At 42.5% G+C, this 19,820-nt stretch overlaps 1 protein-coding gene across 6 annotated transcripts in view; it reads right to left on the bottom strand.

Moving 5' to 3' along the window:
* Positions 1 to 19,820, bottom strand: part of SLC15A2 (solute carrier family 15 member 2) — a 126,949-nt gene that overhangs the window by 55,335 nt on the left and 51,794 nt on the right. The window contains exons 1-2 of one of the 6 annotated variants that reach the window (XM_044978343.1): positions 18,381 to 18,616; positions 15,666 to 15,739 (exon numbers count right to left, since the gene is read on the bottom strand). The exons of 2 other annotated variants lie outside the window; for them this stretch is intronic. In XM_044978343.1, the coding sequence (XP_044834278.1) occupies positions 15,666 to 15,711 (46 nt within the window). In that variant the 5' untranslated portion in view covers positions 15,712 to 15,739; positions 18,381 to 18,616. Of the gene's footprint in view, positions 1 to 3,796; positions 3,880 to 15,665; positions 15,786 to 18,380; positions 18,617 to 19,820 lie in introns of those variants that run through there. 3 more of the 6 variants (XM_044978346.1, XM_044978344.1, XM_044978342.1) reach the window with 3 other exon arrangements.

Raw genomic sequence — 19,820 nt, 5'->3', positions numbered from 1 at the left:
TCTTTACTTCTGACTACCTGATGAACTAGTTTTAAGATAACACTCCAGCAAAATCAGTGCCTTAGTAAGATATAAAATCCTTTGCTATTCCTAAAATCTTTGGAAACATATTTTTTAAAGGTTTCAGAGTAGCAGCCGTGTTAGTCTGTATCCGCAAAAAGAACAGGAGTACTTGTGGCACCTTAAAGACTAACAAATTTATTTTAGCACGAAAGCTCATGCTAAAATAAATTTGTTAGTCTTTAAGGTGCCACAAGTACTCCTACTTTTTAAAGTTGGTGAAATTTCATAAACATGTCTATTGTTATGGAGATCATACAAAGTAAATTAGTGTTCCCTTTTTCTAAAAGCAATGAACATTGTTATAAACACACTGAACCTCTGTGACTGATTAATTTAAAATAATGTCTTTGTTTCAGTGAGTTAAATATGTAGTAATCTGGAATGATTACTTTATGAAGGCTTAAGAGTACATTTAAACTATAAAACAGCTTAGAAATACTGATTAAGAAAATGTAAAACAGAAGAGCTGCATCATGTATTCCATAATATTTAATGTTGTATTCAGCAGGACAGCTGACTCCCCCTTACTACGAAGTTTTTGCAAATAAATCTCTGACAAACTTCAGGGCATATCAAAAAACCTGTGACTGACGTTTTTTATTCCCAAATGTAGTGCTTTTAATTAGGTACCTTCTGCATGGCCATTCTGCATGAGGGAAAGGCTACAGGGGTCTCTGTGGGGAACTGAGACTCTCTGCCACTGGGAGGCGGGCCGGGTGTCTCGTTATCCTTTGCTGCCTTGTCCCCCCTCCCCCCCCGCCCCAGGCTGCCGTCGGCCATAGGGGCACCAGTTTAATAATAGTGCGTAGGGCACCATAAATCCTAAGGACAGCCTTGCTTACCATGTAACCAATTCTCTGTTTTGTGATATGCCTCTGCGTGTCCCTACTGAGTTGGAGGGGTTTTGTTGCTATATTGCATCATGAGCAAATATCTAATTAATAATTCACAGTCACACACACAGATATTGTGTGTGTGGCAGTGAGGGAGGAGTGCAATTCTTCCTCTCCCAGAATACCTCCATTTTCCACCTGATACATTAATTTGCATTTCTCCGGCCTGTGTTAATTTATGCCCATATTCCAACAAGCTTTCTTAGTTCCCCCAAATTTGCTTTTTCAAAATCCTTCAAGTCCTTTTGTCATTTTGCAATACATAGTGCTCATCCCCAAGCCACTTCAATGAATCCTTCACACACTACCCAGGCCCAAGGCCTGTCCCAATTACCACTGAAGTCAGTGGAGGGTTCCCATTGACTTTAATAGGAGTTGGCTCAAGCCCCAAGCTTCTCAGCTCCCAGGATATACTTCCTTGAAATTGAAATGGAATTACCTGTGGTCTATTACACCATTCCTTGGCATGTTACACTGAAGTAGCTCATCGTCAATAATAGCAGATAAATGTCCTATTAATATCATATGGCCAATCAATGGCCAATCGGTAAGTGCTAGATTCAGAATCACTTCTTTTCAGGGAAGATTTCCTAATTTCTGGATAATTCTTTACAATGTAACTGGGGAAACTGTTTAATGAACCTCAGAGATACAAGCACCTCAGGAACAGAGGTTGTTCATAACTCTGAAATGTTCGTAACACTGAACAAAACATTATGGTTGTTCTTTCCAAAGTTTACAACTGAACATTGACTTAATACAGCTTTGAAATTTTACTGGGCAGAAGAAAAATGCTGCTTTTAACCATCTTAACTTAAATGAAACAAGAACAGAAACAGTTTCCTTACCTTGTCAAATCTTTTTGTTTTTTAAACTTTCCCTTTATATTTTTACTAGTTTAAGTTTAACACAACACTGTACTCGATTTGCTTTGTGTGTGTGTGTGTCTCTCTCTCTGCTGCTGCCTGATTGCCTACTTCCAGTTCCAAATGAGGTGTGTGGTTGATCAGTCAGTTTGTAACTCTGGTGTTCGTAACTTTGTAATTTCCACCCCACAGATGTCTGCATAGTACTCACAGGGGACTCTAACAGCATCCCATGGTTTTGAGTTCGTAGATATCAAAGCCAAAAGGAACCACTGTGGTCATCTAGTCTGACCTCCTGTATAACACAGAGGCCATAGCACTCCCCCAAGAGCAAATCTTTTAGAAAAACATTCAATCTTGATTTTTAAACATTGCCAGTGATGGAGACTCCACAATGACACTTGGTAAGTGGTTTCAAATTCATTCAAGTGAATTAATGATTAGGGCATTTTTCACTATTGTCCTTCTCCAGTCCTGCAGATCCGATACCCACTGCAGTTTCTCGTTTGCTTTTGATTCATTGAATCCCCGTCTGAGGCATGACAAACTGGGAAATCCTGGTATTTTTGTTATGGCTCTGGGGCAGGCTGCTGTGTGTTTGGTTGTTGCGATGCGTGACTTGCAGTTGAGTTAGATCACAAGGGGGCTGTTATAGACTCATAGACTCATAGACTTTAAGGTCAGAAGGGACCATTATGATCATCTAGTCTGACCTCCTGCACAAAGCAGGCCACAGAATCTTACTCATCCACTTCTATAACAAACCCCTAACCTAGGTAGAACCCCATGTGGATACACACTTATACCCGCCGATCTGGATATCCGCGGCGCTGCAGGGCTCTACCGGGAACCACAGTGGGGAAAGGAGCAGCACGTCGGGCTGCCACTCCCAGGATATTAATTTGTTTTCGCGCAGAGCTCTAGTTATAAGAACTGCGCCAGAAAGGTAAATAACTGAAACAGATAAAAGTCCTGGAGGAAACAAATAGAAAGGCTATTCATTGGGGAACACCCCCAGTCTGGCTCCATCCAGGAATACGCTAAAGCCTGGGATCAGAGGAATTCTCAAAGAGCCTAGAAAAGACAAGGTGATTGGGCGAATTAGGAGGGGCTGCCCAGGGTATGTCAGTGAAAAGCGGACAGGCAAGTAAACACACAGAGAGACAAAGGGGGCACGCTGCAGTTGAGACAGGCTGGTTCTCCTGACTCTAAGGTCTAATCTCCCTTAGTCAGCACCACTTCCTTAGGTATCTTGCTTACTTTCCACCTGGCCAGTGCATCTGTGTACACTTATTTCCACCCTGCGCTTCGAGAAGATTTGCTACTAGTGATATCATTCACTGCAATATTTTCATTGTTTTGCTAATCTTCTTTCTGACTTGATTCAGAGATTCCAAGGCCAGAAGGGACCATTGTGATCATCTAGTCTGACCTCCTGCATAACACAGGCTAGAGAACTTCCCCAATATAATTCCCAGAGAGATCTTTTAGAAACACATCCAATCTGGATTTAAAAATTGTCACTGATGCAGACTCCACCACAACCCTTGGGAAATGGTTCTTAAGTACTAATTTGTCTCTTCCTAAGACCATAATAATACAACACCCTATGGAACCTTGAATCCAAACATTTTTATAAGAGTAAATTTTCAGATGAACTGAGATACAGAGGGCCAGATTCTTAATTGATGTGAAACATCATAACTGCATTGACTGAAACAGAGCTACACTGATTTACACTATCTGAGTCAATGAAGTTAAGTGATTTGCCAAAGGCTAAGTATCATATTAGTGGCAGAGTCAGGAACAGAACCCAGGAATCTTGAGCCTCAGACCCACATTCTAACTACTAAGCCCCATAGCCAATGAAGATGAAAGAAACCCTATTCTGCTAGACTCATCAGCATTTTCTTTGCAGCCTCTCTCTGTCTTTTTTTTTTAATTAGCAAGGAAAACAAATATAAAATCTCTCACCAGTTTGGTTTTTCTTTGTTGTTTCCTTTGTACCTTTCTCCTTTGCCATGTTTGCAATTTCCTGTGCTCTGTGTGATCCCAGCCCTGCGTGGCTGAAAATTAATTTTGCTGAGTGATCCTGCCTATCTATTTAACTTTTGTTAATGTTTCACTTTACTGTAGTGACAAGTTAGTCACCAAGAAAATGCCATTGGACAGTCTTTGATTATTCACCTTCAAGAGGAGCTGAAGTTATTTACTCTCAAATTCTGTAGACAGAAAATCATGCATGGACAGGCCACACATGTAAACTATTGGTAAATTACAGTCATAATGTTCCCTATGTTTTTCATGGTAGACATTCTTGAGAAGTCACATTTAGTTTCAGCTGTGGTGGGGTGGGGGGGTGTTAAATAGAATTATTATGCTGTTGAGGGAACAGGCTTTTGACCCAAGACTAATTAGGGCCAGATCTACTGCTGGCATAATCCAACATAGCCCTATTGACTTGGATGGAGCTACTGCAGCACACAACAGCTGCAGATCTGGCCTTACCTGAGTGCATGCGACAGTAGTTAACGCTGTTCTGAGAGGGGCTTCATCAACTCTTAACAGGCCAACTTTAATTCTAAGCTCTTCTTGCATCTGGTGTCCTAGCCTTTATTAAATTGATGCCCCATTCATCATGCACAGAGCCCTTTCTTCACCCCCCGTACTTTAATGTTACAAGGAGCCCTGTAGACAAATCATTTCCTTTGCACAATTTTTTTTACTTGCCTTTCATGTTTCTCCTGAACTAACCTCTAAAGGGAAGCCACAGTATCTCCCTACAGAGAAATGAGTGCCTGTCTTTCCCTGACCTCCCCCACCCCCGTGAGCTGCTACCATCCTCCAGTGGTGACCCAAACATCTCGATATACTTAAAACAATGCGAGTTTGCTAATCCACAGTTATCAGTGTACACCGAACAATAGGAATTTTAATAAACAGAATCTAATTTTATTATTTTATTTATAATTATTTATTTTTCAAAAACCCTATAATAGAATCGTTATCACTTTCTATTCTAGTCTATAGGGCTTTTCAGTAGGGGAAGGCCCCTTCTCCAGACACATTTTGAACAGTCAAATAAAGGGGAAATGGCTTGCAGCAAAGCTCAGTTGCCTAAGCAGTGATGTGAAATACAGGTCTCCAATGACCCCTTTGTTGCCACATCTCAGGGCCTCTAATCCATCCTCATCCTCTTTGAGCTCTCCTCTGCTTTGACACTGCTGACCACACCCTCCTCACCTGCCCTGAGCTTCCATGATCCTGTCCCCTCTCTTCCTCCTTCTCCTAGCCCATCTCATCAGCATCATCTCCCAGCTTGATTCTCACAGCCTCCTCTTTTCCGGCCTCCCAAGCCTGACTCCAGTCCTTCAATCCATTCAAAACATGGCTGCTAGGATTCTCCCTCCAGCATTCTAACCTCATTACCCCAATTCCCCTTCTCTGCTGATCTACCCTTTTCCCATCATATTATAGTCAAACTTCTTGCCCTCTTCTTACAGACTTTTCACAGCTCCACCCATCCCTACTTTTCTGCTCTTGTCTATGACTGCATCCTTCGTGTCCACTCCAGTCTCCCAACAGGCCCAGCCCCCACCATCTCTTTGTCCATTGGTCCTACAAATATCTGTGCCCTTTCTTTCATTCTGTATGGAACGCTTTTCCCTGAACTGATCCATCAACTCACCCTCTCTCCTCTTTCAAATCCCTCTTCAAGGCTCTCTGCTACCAGCCAAGCCTATAAGAGATCTGCTAACAAACAATGTCAAGGCTTAGGGGAGGGAATAATCATTTCAATATGATGATGTGAACATAATATTTATGTACGGTTGTTGTCTGTATGATATAGCTTTCCCTCTTTCTCCTCTGTCATGTGGCAATTGTCTTCTTACTTCCTGCTGCCACAGATACCTAAGCACATACGTAACTTTATATAATTCCATTGACCTCCATCTGTCAGGATGGATAGAAGGGAAAAAAATGACAGTCAGAGGGAAATAAAAGGAAAGTGTGAAAGGTAAAAGTTGTAGTGGTGAAAGGAGAAGAAATCCAACAGGGCTGCTCATAAAGTTACTCATGTGCTTCGGTGTTTGTAATATCAAGGCCTTTGATGGTAAGCTCTTCGAGGCAGGGACGTTGTCTCCCCAGTATAAGCACACAGGCTCCTAATTGGGGCCTATGGTAATAAATAGTGCTAATGACATGGGAGAGACAGGAGACTGTGGCCTGCGTTGTGCAGGAGGTCAGACTAGATGATCATATTGGTCCCTTCTGACCTTAAAGTCTATGAGAAAGCAGCTGGGGTTGAGTTTCTTCTCTTTAAATTTTTTCTTCATTCACCAGTACAAATGTTCCCCTTCAACCTTTCCTCTGTTTGCCTGCTATTGCAATTCTTTCCCTGCAAAGAGGTGCCACCAATTTTAAACTTACTGTAGAATGAGTTTTCTGCAGAGCTTTCAGCTGCCGTTCCTTCCTCCTTTGCTCTCTTACTTTTCTCCCAACTCTTCGCAGCAGGGACGGTCTGTTATGTGTTGAGTATGGTGCATAGCACAATAGACCTTTACATCAATACAAATAAAGACCCTTTTGTACTCCCCTGACCCTGGGGTCTAATTCAGCCCTTGATGTAAGTTAGCGCAGACTCAGCTGTAAAGCCATGTGCTCTCAGAGCAGGATTTAAGTGGCAAACCCAAACAGGAAATTTATGACAAAATGATTTTCCATCTAAAAATGCCAATGTGGGAAAGGGTCTGTTTGGACGAACTTCCTGCTTCAAACAAAAATTCTGAAAAAAGTTTTGAAATTGTCTAAACCGCCTGTTTTGACATCATCTAAACAAAAAGTTCTGACTGTTGGTTCAAAGTGACTTTTTGTTTTGAAATTTAAGTTAATTTGTAGTAAGAATCATCTTTAAAAAAAATTTCAAATAAAAATGAAACGTTTCAAAATTATCAAAATAAAATGTTTGGCTTGACCAGAACCAAGCCATTTGTTCAAATCGTTGGGTCATGAAAATTTTCATGCTTTTGACTAACCCCTCCCCCCCACCTCAATTCAGAATGGGAAAATTTATTTGAAATCACCAACATTTTCCCAGGATGGGAAAACTGTTCCCCACCCAGCTCTAACAAGTAGGACTCAGTTAGCGCTTAGATCTAGTGCAGGTCCTCAGCACAGGAATGAATTTCACCTGATTTTCCATTTCTCGCTCAAGCAGCACTTCATTCGTCTAGGACGTATCAGATATGAAGTCAAGCCTTGCGCTGTGGGATGATCTATACTGGCTTGATCCAAAGCCTGCCGAAGTCTGTGAAAAGACTCTTACAATTAGGTATTCTATTCCGAGGTTCCATTGAGGGTCATTTAAATCAGTGAATATTCAGGCCCTTGATCTTCAGTTTGGATTGCCGGAACCTGCCATGTCCCTTGAACGTGTACATTTCAGCACATGTGTTCCGTTGTCCTGATTTGCCTTCCTTTCCTCTGCATCCCCTTTGGTAAGGCAGGGCACATTGTAAGAGTTTCTGGGATGCAGCACACCTTTCCAGTATAATCACAGCTTGGCTAGATCAATAAACATTTATGAGGTGAAAAGTAAAAGTAAGGTCAGCGGCAAACTGATGGTTTTCAGCAAGAAAAGGAGAGATGAGATAAGGAAAACAGAAAGTGAGCTAGACAATCTGTTAGAAAATAAGCCTAAAGTTTGACTTATAAGGATATAAATAACACAGTCTGAACACTGTTTTCTAGGCTCCTAACAGATTAGGGGCAGTAAACTTTCATCAGTCCACATACACAACAGCCTGTATTTCTTTCTGCCTTGAGATTCTTGGATTATACAGCAACTAGAAACAAGCTGTAAACCAGGGGTTCTCAAACTGGGGGTTGGGACCCTTCAGGGGGTCACGAGGTTGTTACCTGGGAGGAGGTCACGAGCTGTCAGCCTCCATCCCAAACCCTGCTTTGCATCCAGCATTTTTAATAGTGTTAAATATATAAAAAAGTGTTTTTAATGTATAAGCGGGGGTCGCACTCAGAGACTTGCTATGTGAAAGGGGTGACCAGTATAAAAGTTTGAGAACACTGCTGTAAACTTTCCTGTTCATACCTAAACTTGGAATGAGGGAATCAGGCCATGTCTACAAGACAGGTGCTACAGCTATGGTGCCGTAACTATGCCACTGTAGCATAGATGCGTCCCACGGCGCCAGGAAAAGTTTTTCCATTGCTGTAGGTAATCCACCTTCCCAAGCAGCTGGAGCTAGGTCACTGGGAGCATTCTCAGTGCTCAGACACATCTACACCAGGGGTTAGTTCAGTAGAGCTACAGTGCTCAGGGAGGGTGTGTGTGAAAAATTCACACCCTTGAATGCCGTATCTATATCAACCTAACTTTCCCAGGTAGACCAGGCCTCTGACCAATCAAAAATGGGAAACACCTATTAGAGGTCCAATCCAGTCCACCTGCCTGGGGCTGCTGCAAGACCGTTCCCTTCACAAAGTTTTCTAATATCTGGCCAAATCCATTTGTCAATGTCACTGGCGATGGGGCCTCCCCTCCCATTTGCCATCAGGCCAATCCCACTTCCCCACCCACTCATGATCAAATAATACAAGAATAATTATTTGTATTCCCATAGCTCCTAGGAGCCCTAGTCCTGGACCAGGCCCCTGTTGCGCTAGGCGCTGTACAAACACAAAATAAAAAGACAATCCCAGCCTCAAAGAGCTGACAATTTAAGTATTAAAACCAGGGACAACAGATGGATGCAGAGAGACAGACAGAGGGTGAAGAACAAGGAAACAGTATTGGGCAGCCCGAGAGGCACTGGTCTCAGCACACCAGCAGCCGAACCATTGTCCATTTTTTTGTAGGCATCACGGCATAGGAGAGTTTGAAGGAGGGATTTGAAGGAGGCCAATGAGGTAGCTTTGAGGATGTTTATGGGGAGCACCTCCCAAGCATGAGGGGCAGCATGGGACCAAGCACGGAGGTTCTTGTTTGAAAATGTAACAAGCGGGCGACGATGGAGGCTGACGCCATGGGCCGATCAGGAGTCGATATTTCAATAGCGAACGAGAGATGCTAGGTAGGATGGGGATAGGTCATGAAAAAGGAGCCACGTGGTTTGTGTGTGATGCAATAGAGACAGGGGAGCCAGTGGAGGGAGGCAAAGCGAGGGGTGCCATGGTCAAAGCAATGGGCTAGGAGAATCATCTTTGGAGCAGTATTCTGAGATGAGCGGGACAAGGCCAGAGAAAGGAAAGTTGCAGAAACCGAGACGTGATATGACGAGCGTTTGAGCTGCGTGATTGGCTAGGAAAGGCCTTCTGTCAGAGATGCTATGCAGAAAGAATCAGCAAGTTTACACACAGCCTGGATGAGAGGACCTAACTTCCCTGTGACAACCACAACAATTGCTTACGTGGTGGAGTAGCACTGCGAGAGTAGTGACGTGTTTATGCTGTCTCCGCCGTGATAAAAGGCTAAGCAATTTGTCTACTTTTGCGCTTGAATTTGTTTCATCTGCCTTCTTACCCCTCTCCCCTCATCCCACTTCTAGGTCTCTTCCGCCCTGAACATGCTGTCCAGGATGCTTTTCTCCTCCATGCACCTGCAGCTGGCTGCTTGATTCCCTTCTCTCACTGGTGTCTTCAGTCCCCAACATAGATTCTGTTTCCCCTCCTCCTCCTCCTCATTTTACAGACTCTTCGTCAGTGAGGTGAAGCTGGAAACAAGGAGAGTTGGCAACATGTGACTAGCCAGTTCTCCCTTCACCACCGGAAACCCAGGGTGTAGTATCATGCAGTGGGGGAGGATTTGTTTCCTACTTGTTAGAAGACTTGGAGTCAGGACTCCTGGGTTCAATTCTGTCTATGCCACTGACTTTGCGGCACATCCTTGAGCAAGTCCTTCAACTCTCTGTGCCTCGATTTCTCCATCCATAAAACTGGGGAAAACATTTATCTACCTTCCGGCAGGGCTCAAAGGTTTGATTCATTAATGTCTATAAAGTATCCGGGAGATCTTCAGATAAAAGATGCTGTGTAATTACAAAGTTTGCATGCAACCTTTATAGGATCACTAATCATTTTATTTCTAAAGAGCGCCACATGCCAGGATACTTGATGTACGCCACAAAGAATTTCAGAATCTTTGCTGTGCCAGAGCAGGTATTATCTCTGTATTTCAGCACATAGTTTGTTGTTTTAATCTTAGTTGTTATCGTACAATTGGTGTTTTATTAGGGCAATCTGCAAGAATCACACAACATGGATGATCCCAAAAATATTTCTGAGATAAGGAAATGGTTGAGCTGATTCACAGCTTTATCATTTGTTTGTCAGTCAGCTGTGCCTGGGAAATTGCTCCGATGCTGGACATTGTGTGTCGATGTCAGACTCTCGCTTCTCAGAACAAGCCCTCTACTCTCAGCTCACGCATGGTCAGAGATATCGCGGTGGTCAGAGGAAATGCTATAGAAACACAATGAAAGCGTATCTCAAGAAAACGAGCGTGAACATCACAAGCTGGGAAAAGCAAGCCACCAACTGACTCCAATGGCGCCACATCCTCCATCAGTCAGTGGCCCACTTCAAGGAGCGGCGCCTTGCCCTCAAAGCTGAAAAGAGAGAGAGATGGAAGGAAAAAGAAAGAACTTTCTCCCAGCTGGCAACTGACCCACCAGGAAATGTCTGTACCTACTGCAGGCGGCTCTACGGTTCCAGGATCGGATTTCTGAGTCATCTCAGGCCCCATCTGTAAGTCTGTGGTAGAGATCATCCTCGAATCGAGGGATCGCCAGTGACGCCTAATTGCTCCTCTCTATACCCCGGGGACTGCCATTCCTGCAGAGTATTCAATCCACCACCCCTCCCACTATGACCTGCTACTCTCCCACACCATCCCCTGTCTGCTTGCCATCCAGAGAGCCAGCCAGCACACGATTTCATCCAGTGGAATTCATAACATCTTCCTCCCCCCAGTTTCAGAAGTGAACTGTAATTTGGGGGTAACTCCATTTTTCAACTTCCCAGTTTTAGCTCTCTGATGGCCTGAGCTTCCGCAGCTCCCAGGGATGCCAGCTGGAACTGGAGGTGCTCAGCCCCTCTGCAAATCAGGCCCTCGGGGCTCAAAGTTGGAGGCACCCCAAGATGGAAGCACCAAAAATTAGAGGCACCTTTTAAAAACACTGGCCCAAGTAAACAGCCACTGAGCTCAAGCCACCCAGTTCATGTTATGCGAGTGTACACAGCATACGACATGGTTATGGTTATACCTAGGCTGGAAACCTACCCACACTGAAATCAATGAGAGACAGGACAAAATGTATCTATCCTTTCCTGTTGCTTTCTCACTGCCATGGACCTAATCCTGCAAGGGGCTAAGCGCCCTCAAGTCCTGCTGATGCCAATGGGAGTTAAAGGTGCACAGCCTTTCCCATGTGTTCACATATCACATTGCCTCTTTCTGTTCTATAGCCTCTTGCAAATTGGCTTTGGGTTTATTCAATTTGCCCTTCTCCCAGAAATAACCATCCCCCTGTTACAGCAGCTTCAGCCAGAGTTTTTAAAAAGCCCCCTCAAGGATTGAACTCACAACCCTGGGTTTAGCAGGCCAATGCTCAAACCACGGAGCTATCCCCCCATTACCATTGCCTGAAATGGGAGCAGGCTCCCTGTGATCACAGTGCTTAAACAATCCTTTCTGTCTTTTAATTGCCAAAGCGCTCTCAGACCATCAGCACTGCTAGGGTGGCAGAAGGTTAAAGCAAGGCATCGAAAGCCAAATTCACTCCATTGACCTTGGCTCCTTAGGATTTTCTAATTCATCTTTAAGCAGTTCCTCAGTTCACTATGAAGGGTAACAAAACAATCCTCCACAGACTGTCCAGATAATTCTACAGACAGCGATTAACCACTGATCTGATAATTCCTTCCCTCGATTGCCCATCACCGGCCAATCCTGGCAACTGCAAAAACCACTGTCTGAGCAGAGTGTGATACCATGATATGCAACACATGCAGATTTTGGCAGTTCCAGCGGGGCGCTTGCAATCTTTTGAAACTGGTGCCTTTGGAGGAAACCATTGCTAGGCAGTCGAGTAGGTGGAGCTCAGCTGCATTTGCAAAAAGGAATGGATGTACCAACTATGAGGTAGTGTAGGGAGAGGCAAATTGGAGCACCGGCTGCTGTGCTGCAGGTGGAGAATTCTGTCATTCAGAGAGGGCAGGTGATGGTTCACCACACACTGAGCCTGGGTGTTCTGGCAAGGAAAGGGAGCATTAATTTTCACCAGGGACTCCTTAAGAGCATACAGGGATGATGCCCCTTCCATGACCAGCACTGTCCAATTCTGGGAATGTGTTGGCACAATCTCCCTCCAGGTCCTTCTGTCACTTGTGCCCTGTAATAATGTTTACTTGTAGTATATTATTCACCCACTAGATGTCTCTCTATGTTGTAAAGAGTTCCAGGCAGGGTGTGGTCCTTGGGTAAACACAGAAGACAAAACTGGAATTCATGCTGTGTAGAAACCTGGTTGTTGGTGGCTGTAGCTATTATATTTAAAAGCTCTTCCTCTTTAAGCACATCTGTGGTTTTCTACATGCCCTTCACCTGGGTCTGGACTAATGGAAGTCAGCACAAGCCATGAGTCGATCTGGTCTTGCCAAATTTGGGCCCAATACTTTCAGGTGTAGGTGATCTCCTGAGATGTATAAATTCAACTGATCTAAAGAAGGTTTTGTGTGCTTAGCAACTTGCAGGACTGGACCTCATGTTTAGAGAAAATAATCCTTAGAAGTAAAACGCACAGGGCACATTTTCTCCATCTCTCCTTCAGTTTTATCTCTAACTATAAGTCAGCGGATAATTTCATCACGGAATGTCTTTGTATCATATTCAGCCATGGATATCTTTCGGCTGATATGCAGCTGTACAGACTCAGCGATTAAAATTCATTCTCTCCAAGATAAAAACATCTAGAAAGAATTCAAGGTAATGAAACCAGTTTTCAACATTCCTGACATTTCCCATTGTTAACAAAGAGACGATCTAAGAATAGTAAAGTCAGAAGGATAATTTCTCTCTTATATTAGGTCTGATTGATTAAACTTATGACAGAGATTTGATTACTTTTTGTCCTTACCTCATATTTTCAAGGAGGCCTTGTCTAATATGGCCCAGCCTGTGTTTTGAGTCCTAAACTCTCAGATAAGCAGTTTCTTCAAGTTCATAATTTGATTCAGAAAGGCAATTTTCCTTAAAGTTATTCTAATCAAGTAGTCAGGGCACAAATCATAGAGGTTGATTGACTGCCGGCAACACTTAGATCTTTCTAAAAGAGACTAGTTTTAGATTTAAAGAGGAAAACAATTGTTATTTTTACAGAACCAATTTCTTTTGTGTTGTAATGTCTTCAAATATTTGCATTTACTGCAGAGTTTCAGAATTATCTACAGAGATAAAAAGAAGGCTAATATATTCATCTCTAGCTTTGTTTAATAGCAGGATGGATGGATAGATAGTTCAAGACGAGTAGTGTGTAAGAGTAATGCTCTTATCTGTGTTTATTAATGACTAGCCCTATATACTATGGAATGTACAGCACTCTTGTAAATTACATCAATGGGATGACACATGGATGCCTAAGGGAGACTATAATCCTATGTGTATTTCTGTTAAATTTCAGGAAAAGGGTATATTCTTCTCTTCAACCATCTCCAGTTTGATATTTCAGTGCTCAGTAGTAGATTATATAGGTGCAAAATTAGCAAAGCAGGTCACCAGAGGTTTATATTTAAAAAAATGCAGACCCGGTTGTGCACCTACATGCATATGCATTATTGTTATTATTCGTATTACAGTTGCACCTATACATTCCAACTAAGACTGTGCTAAACACTATTAAAAAATCACATAGTAAGAGACAGTCCTGTCCGGAAAAACTTGCAACTGAAATAGACAAGAGAGGCAAAGGTGGGAGAATGGAAGTATTGTTATCCTTATTCTACAGGTGGGAAACCAAAGCCGAGCAATTCAAGCCCAGATCTTCCAATGTATTTGGGTAACAGTTCCAAAGAGCTTACAATCTAAACATCTGATGAGACACAGATAGATACAACAAGCAGATATGGTAACAATGAATTGATGACAGGGTAATAAGACAACTTTAAGGCAACCTTTGTCTTCCCTTCCCGAGGTCCTTTGTCAAACACAAGAATCTGTTCCATGAAATAATGGCTTATTTTGGGGCATATACACTGAGTAAACCCTAGACCTGAACCCTTCTAACCCGAAACTCCACTTCCGCTGAAACTTGGTTGTTTGAAGTGTCCTGAAGTGTGGATCATTTACCCATTAGTTCCCCAGTTATTCAGTCTACTGTTGGTCAAATGTTTTGCTTTCCTTATAGATTCAAAGCCCAGAAGGGACCACTGTGTTCATCTAGAACTTCCCCAAAATAATTCCTACGGCAGATCTTTTAAAAAATATAGCCACTTGATTTAAAAATGGGCAGTGATAGAGAACCCACAATGACCCTCAGTTAATTATCCTCAGCTGTTAACATTTTACACTCTATTTCCAATCTGAATTTGTCTAGCTTCAGCTTACAACCGTTGGATCGTCTTAGATCTTTCTCTGCTAGACTGAAGAGCCTGTTATCAAATATTTGTTCCCCATGTAGGTGCTTATAGACTGTCATGCCTTAACTTTCTCTTTGTTAAACTAAATAGATCAATCTCCTTGAGCCTATCACTCAAAAGCATGTTTTCTAATCCTGTAAACATTCTCATGACTCTTAAAGGTAATAATTGGAGACATACCAATCTCCTAGAACTGGAAGGGACTTTGAAATGTCATTGAGTTCAGCCCCCTGCCTTCACTAGCAGGACCAATTTTTGCCCCAGATCCTTAAGTAGCCCCCTCAAGGATTGAGCTCACCACCCTGGGTTTAGCAGGCCAATGTGCAAGCCACTGAGCTATCCCTGCCCCCCAAAAGTCTGATGCTTGGCCGACTGAGCTAGCCTCACTTCTCTGAACCCTCTCCAATTTAGCAACATCCTTCTTGAACTGTGGACACTAGAACTGGACATGGTATTCCAGCAACATTTATACCATTACCAAATACAGAGGTTATATAAACTCTCTATTCCTACTCGAGATTCCCCTGTTTATGCATCCAAGGATTGCATGAGCCCATTTGGCCACAGCATTAAACTGGGAGATCATGTTCAACAGATTATTCACTATGATCCCCCAATTTTTTTTCCAGAGTCACTACTTACTTGGATAGAGTCCCTCTTCTTGTAAGTATGGTCTTAATTCTTTATTCCTAGATGCATACATTTACATATTGTTTGCTTGCACCCAACTTGCCACGTGACCCAGACTGCTTTGTATCAGTGACTTGACATCTTCATTATTCACCATTCCCCCAATTTTTTTTGTCATTTGCAAACTTTGTTTTCTTCCAGGTCACTGATAAAGATGTGAAGTAGCATATGGCCAAGAACTGATCCCTGTAGGATTCCAATAGAAACACACTCACTTGATGATGATTCTCAATTTACTGTCACATTTTGAGACCTATCAGTTAGCCAGTGTTTAATCCATTTACTGTGGGCCATGTTAATTTTGTAACTTGTTTTTTAACCAAATTGACTTGCAGTACCACATCAAATGCCTGACAGAAATCAGAGTATATTATATCAACACTCTTACCTTTAACAATCAAACTTGTCATCTCATTATATATATACATATATATATAGGGATAGTTTGACAGAACTATTTTCGATAAACCCACGTTGACTGGAATGGATTATATTATATTACCTTCCATTAATTCTGTATCAATCACGTTCTGTATCAGCCACTCCATGCCTGGAATTGATGTGAGACTGAAGGACCTATAATTAGAGGGGTTGTCCCGTTCACCTTTTTCAAATATAGACACAACATTAGATTTCTTCCAGTCTTCTGGAACTTCCCCAGTGTTCCAAGAGTTATTGAAAGTCAATATTAATGGTCCAGAGAGCTTCTGAGCCAGCTCTTTTAGGTCGCAATAAAACACTGCTTTATTTCTTAGAATATACAACAATTACACATAAGAAAAGAGAGAGAAACAGGTGGGATACATGCAGTTGTACATGTCAAGGGAGTGGCATTCGAGTCAGACTTTCAGCCTGGCTTAGATTTTAGCTGGAATTTACAGTTTAGGTTCAAGGCCAGGGCTCAGGTTCACATTTGAGGGCACGCCGACCTTGTGATCTTTTCTTGTGAAATTTCAGCCCAAAATAGTGGAGTTTCTCATGAGATTCCTGCCATCCTTCCAAAATCAGCCATTCTCAGAGTTTCCACTGATTTTGGGACAAAATCTCCCAACACAAATTGGTTTTGTGGGGCTTCAAGCTGCATATGAACAGGAACATGGACCACTTCTAGCTTTGGACCCAAACAGAAATTAAAACTGAAAGGGTACACTTGGGTCTGGGGATTCACATCCCAGCTTAAGTCCCCCAAATACACTGGGGCACTCAGATTCAAGAAGTAAAGGTTCTGATCCATCTCTAATATATCTGATCTGCCCAGGGAGCTCTAAAAGAGCTTGTTAAATTTGAAATTCCAAGCATGCTGCTGAAGAGGCATCCTTTTAAAAAATAATTCTTCCCGTGAATGACACTATCAGCTTGGTTACAGACATGCCATGGCCAAGAGCAGCTACTTCTTGGAATTATTCAGACAAGAGATCAATAAAGGGACATAACTTAAAAAGCAGGTCACGTTTGGGACAGTCCCCAGGGAGAGCCCTGGAATTGTCAGTGCAGTTAAACAATCACTAGAGAAGTAGGTATCTGTCCTTGTTAATTACTGAGGGAAACAATGCATGAGCCAACAGAACAATAAGGAAGAAAGGCCAGGATTTTCAGCACCAGACCTCAGCACTTTCCAAGCTAATTGATGAATGTGGGGAATGACCCAAGGACCGCTGAAAGAATTGCCATATTGGATCAGAACCACGATCCATCTAATCCGGCATCCTGTCTTTGACAGTGACCAGCATCAGAGAAAGGTGCAAGAAATCCTGCAGTTATAGGGTAACCTCTCCCCAGAAAGACTCCTACTGACTTTATAAAGTGTTAGTCCCCAGGCATACAAGTGTCAATGAATTTAAGAGCTCGTCTACACAGCCCCACATTGCGGATTATGGGGCCGGGGGTGTGTGTGTGTGTGAGTTGCAGTACACACTAAAGTGTTGCATTGTAACTGCCCCATGTGGACCCTGAATTTAAAGGTACCAGGTTCACGTTAATGTGTAGACAAACCCTAAGATTGACTAGTGCAGCCAAAATGCTTCTTTACAGTTAAATCAAACCTATTTCAGAAAACTGGCTAGAAATCTGGTCAGAACAGGCATTGCAGAGAAATTTGGGGCACTTTTGCTTCCAATGCTGGCTGCAAATAGAACAAAAACAGCTTCCTTTGTGTTATTTTGTCAGTTCTGGAGCTGAGCAAAGAATTTGCAAAAAATCACATATTTGACTCATTTCCTATCTTTTCCATTGCTAACTATCTGGGAAAAAATCCTAATTTTCTTGAATTTGTTATTCAAAATTATTTACCAAATAATATCTACAAATAATTACAGCTCATTCACAAACAGTTCCTTCAGAATATTAAGGATTGAAATTAAGCTGTTTTGATGGGACATATAGGTCACCTGGTTTCTATCTGTTCTCTGATTGGATAAGCATAACTTGCAGATTTAGAATCAGGTCCCTGATGTGAGCACTGATGATTATGAATCTGAAATTAACTTCATGCGAATTATCTGAAATTCTTGTTGAAAATTCTTTTCCCAGCAAACCTACCTGTTAGAATAGTCACAGAAAGTGAATTCAAAAGGAACTCAAGCATAATCAAAGCAGATCTTCTAACATACATTGGAAAGAAGATTCATGGGAATTCAAGATCATGCCTGGATCTGAGTGAATTTCCATTTTTGCTCCCATATGGGAGCAAGAAAGTGCTGTTTCCTGAAGATGAAAAGTGGTGGTGGAAAAAGTGACATGAACTTTTAAAACCTCAAGAAATGTCTGATTTGAATTTATGGAAAGGATTTAGGTTGGTTTTTATTTTATCTGCACTAATTGGTATTTGAGTATCTAGGTGGGCCAATCTGATGAGTGAGGTAGGGTGACCAGACAGCAAGTGTGAAAAATCGGGATGGCAGCGGGGGGCAATAGGAGCCTATATAAGAAAAAGACCCCAAAATCGGGACTGTCCCTATAAAATTGGGACATCTAGTCACCCTAGAGTGAGGTATACGTTACAAGACAGGTGACTAGCTCCTTAGAATTCATGCTTTGTTTTCTATCACAGATGTGCTTAATTTGCACTTGGTTAATCTTTGGCATCTTTATTTGTGGTTTTGACATGGTTAGATATGTTTGCAATGTATCTCCCTATTCTGATTTCTCTATCTAGACCCATTTGCTTCCTGAGAATCAGCTAAATTAATAAAAAAAATTCATCGTGTCCTTAATTTACCTTAATTTCTTCAGGATGTTAATTAATATATTCTGTGCCACTCATTTCCTTGATACATATGTAGGAGAGTCCTCCTGCAATGCAAACGCGACAGAGAGCGAGTTCCCATAGGAAACAGTCTCTTCTTTTGATTATTGAAACACAGCTACAGCGAATTTCCTTTAAAATACCAGAGCAAATCCTTCAGCTCTTCCCCAGGCTTCCTTCGGAGGTTTGACCAATTTTGGTACTCCATATTTAGCCACTGTCCCAAAGAAGTGCTGGCGTGTCTGCAGAGGGAGAAGGGAGAGATTTAAGTGTCAGGCATTGTGTCTATCATGCCCAGTATCCTCCGCCAAATCTGAAAGCACTTTACCAGCTGTCGGCCAAATACTGCTATCCCTGCTGGCCAATGGGAACTTTGCTTGAAGAAGGACCACAGGGTTTGGCCCCATTGGACCAGATTTTCAAAAAAGCTCAGCAATCGTACATGCGTTCGAGGGAATTCAGCAACCATCTAGGCATCAAAATAAGTGGCCACATTTCCAAAAAGACCTTTATCGTGTTGGATGCTGAGCTTTATTGAAAAGCCGGCCCCAACTCTGGGTGCTGACCCTTTGACAATCTGGCCATCCATATTCACATCCAAGAATCACCTTGCTTGTCACTGAAATGCAGCTCTCTCTGCATGTGTGTGTGTGACAGGCAGGCAGAAGTGTGGAGCAGGGGGAGGGTGGGGAGATTTTCACCAAGGACATAGGAAAAACACCATGGGTTCTTTAATTCCCAAAGAGAGCAGAGAGAATTTCATTTTTAAAGTCTCACCCACAAGACTTACAGTAAAATTCAATCTAAAACTTCCCTGGGGAAAAGATAATGGGCCTGAGCTGACTGCCTGGCTGTCTATCCAGGTGCTTCTAGGCCCCCAACGTGGTAGTATCCAAGCGAGTCAAAGACATTACTGATTCTGCCAGGATTCAGACGTAGGGTTCCAGTGAATCTAATTATTTCAGCCCTGATGCTTCAGCCGCTAAGCCACCCATGGCATGTTAGTCATTTAATAAGGCCAATCGATGAGTGATGTATTCATCATTTTAGAGGAGATAAACAAGCCATTAAAGCTGTTTGCGAATGGCTGGAGAATAAATTAGAGAACATTATTAGACACGATTGTGTCCCTGGAGACTGGAATGAATAACTAAGAGCCAGATTCTTCTCTCACTTATGCTGGTGTAAATCAGGAGGGACTCAGCTGAAGTCAATGGATTTATACATGCATAGTACAAAAGAGTAGACTCAGGCCTTTTGAATGCATCCCCCATCTAGACTGTACCCTTGCTCACTGTGCATTGAGTCCTACGTAAAACCTGTGGTGTCCTTCTTTGCCTCTGGTTCTTTCGAGTGATGTTCCAGGGAAGTTCTGGAAAGCAGTCAAAAACTGGCATCAGTGGACCAACTTCT

This window comes from Mauremys mutica, chromosome 10 (genome assembly GCF_020497125.1).
Source record: "Mauremys mutica isolate MM-2020 ecotype Southern chromosome 10, ASM2049712v1, whole genome shotgun sequence".
NCBI lineage: Eukaryota > Metazoa > Chordata > Testudines > Geoemydidae > Mauremys > Mauremys mutica.
The sequence above is the reverse complement of the archived record's forward strand: the minus strand, read 5'-3'. Positions and strand labels throughout refer to the sequence as shown.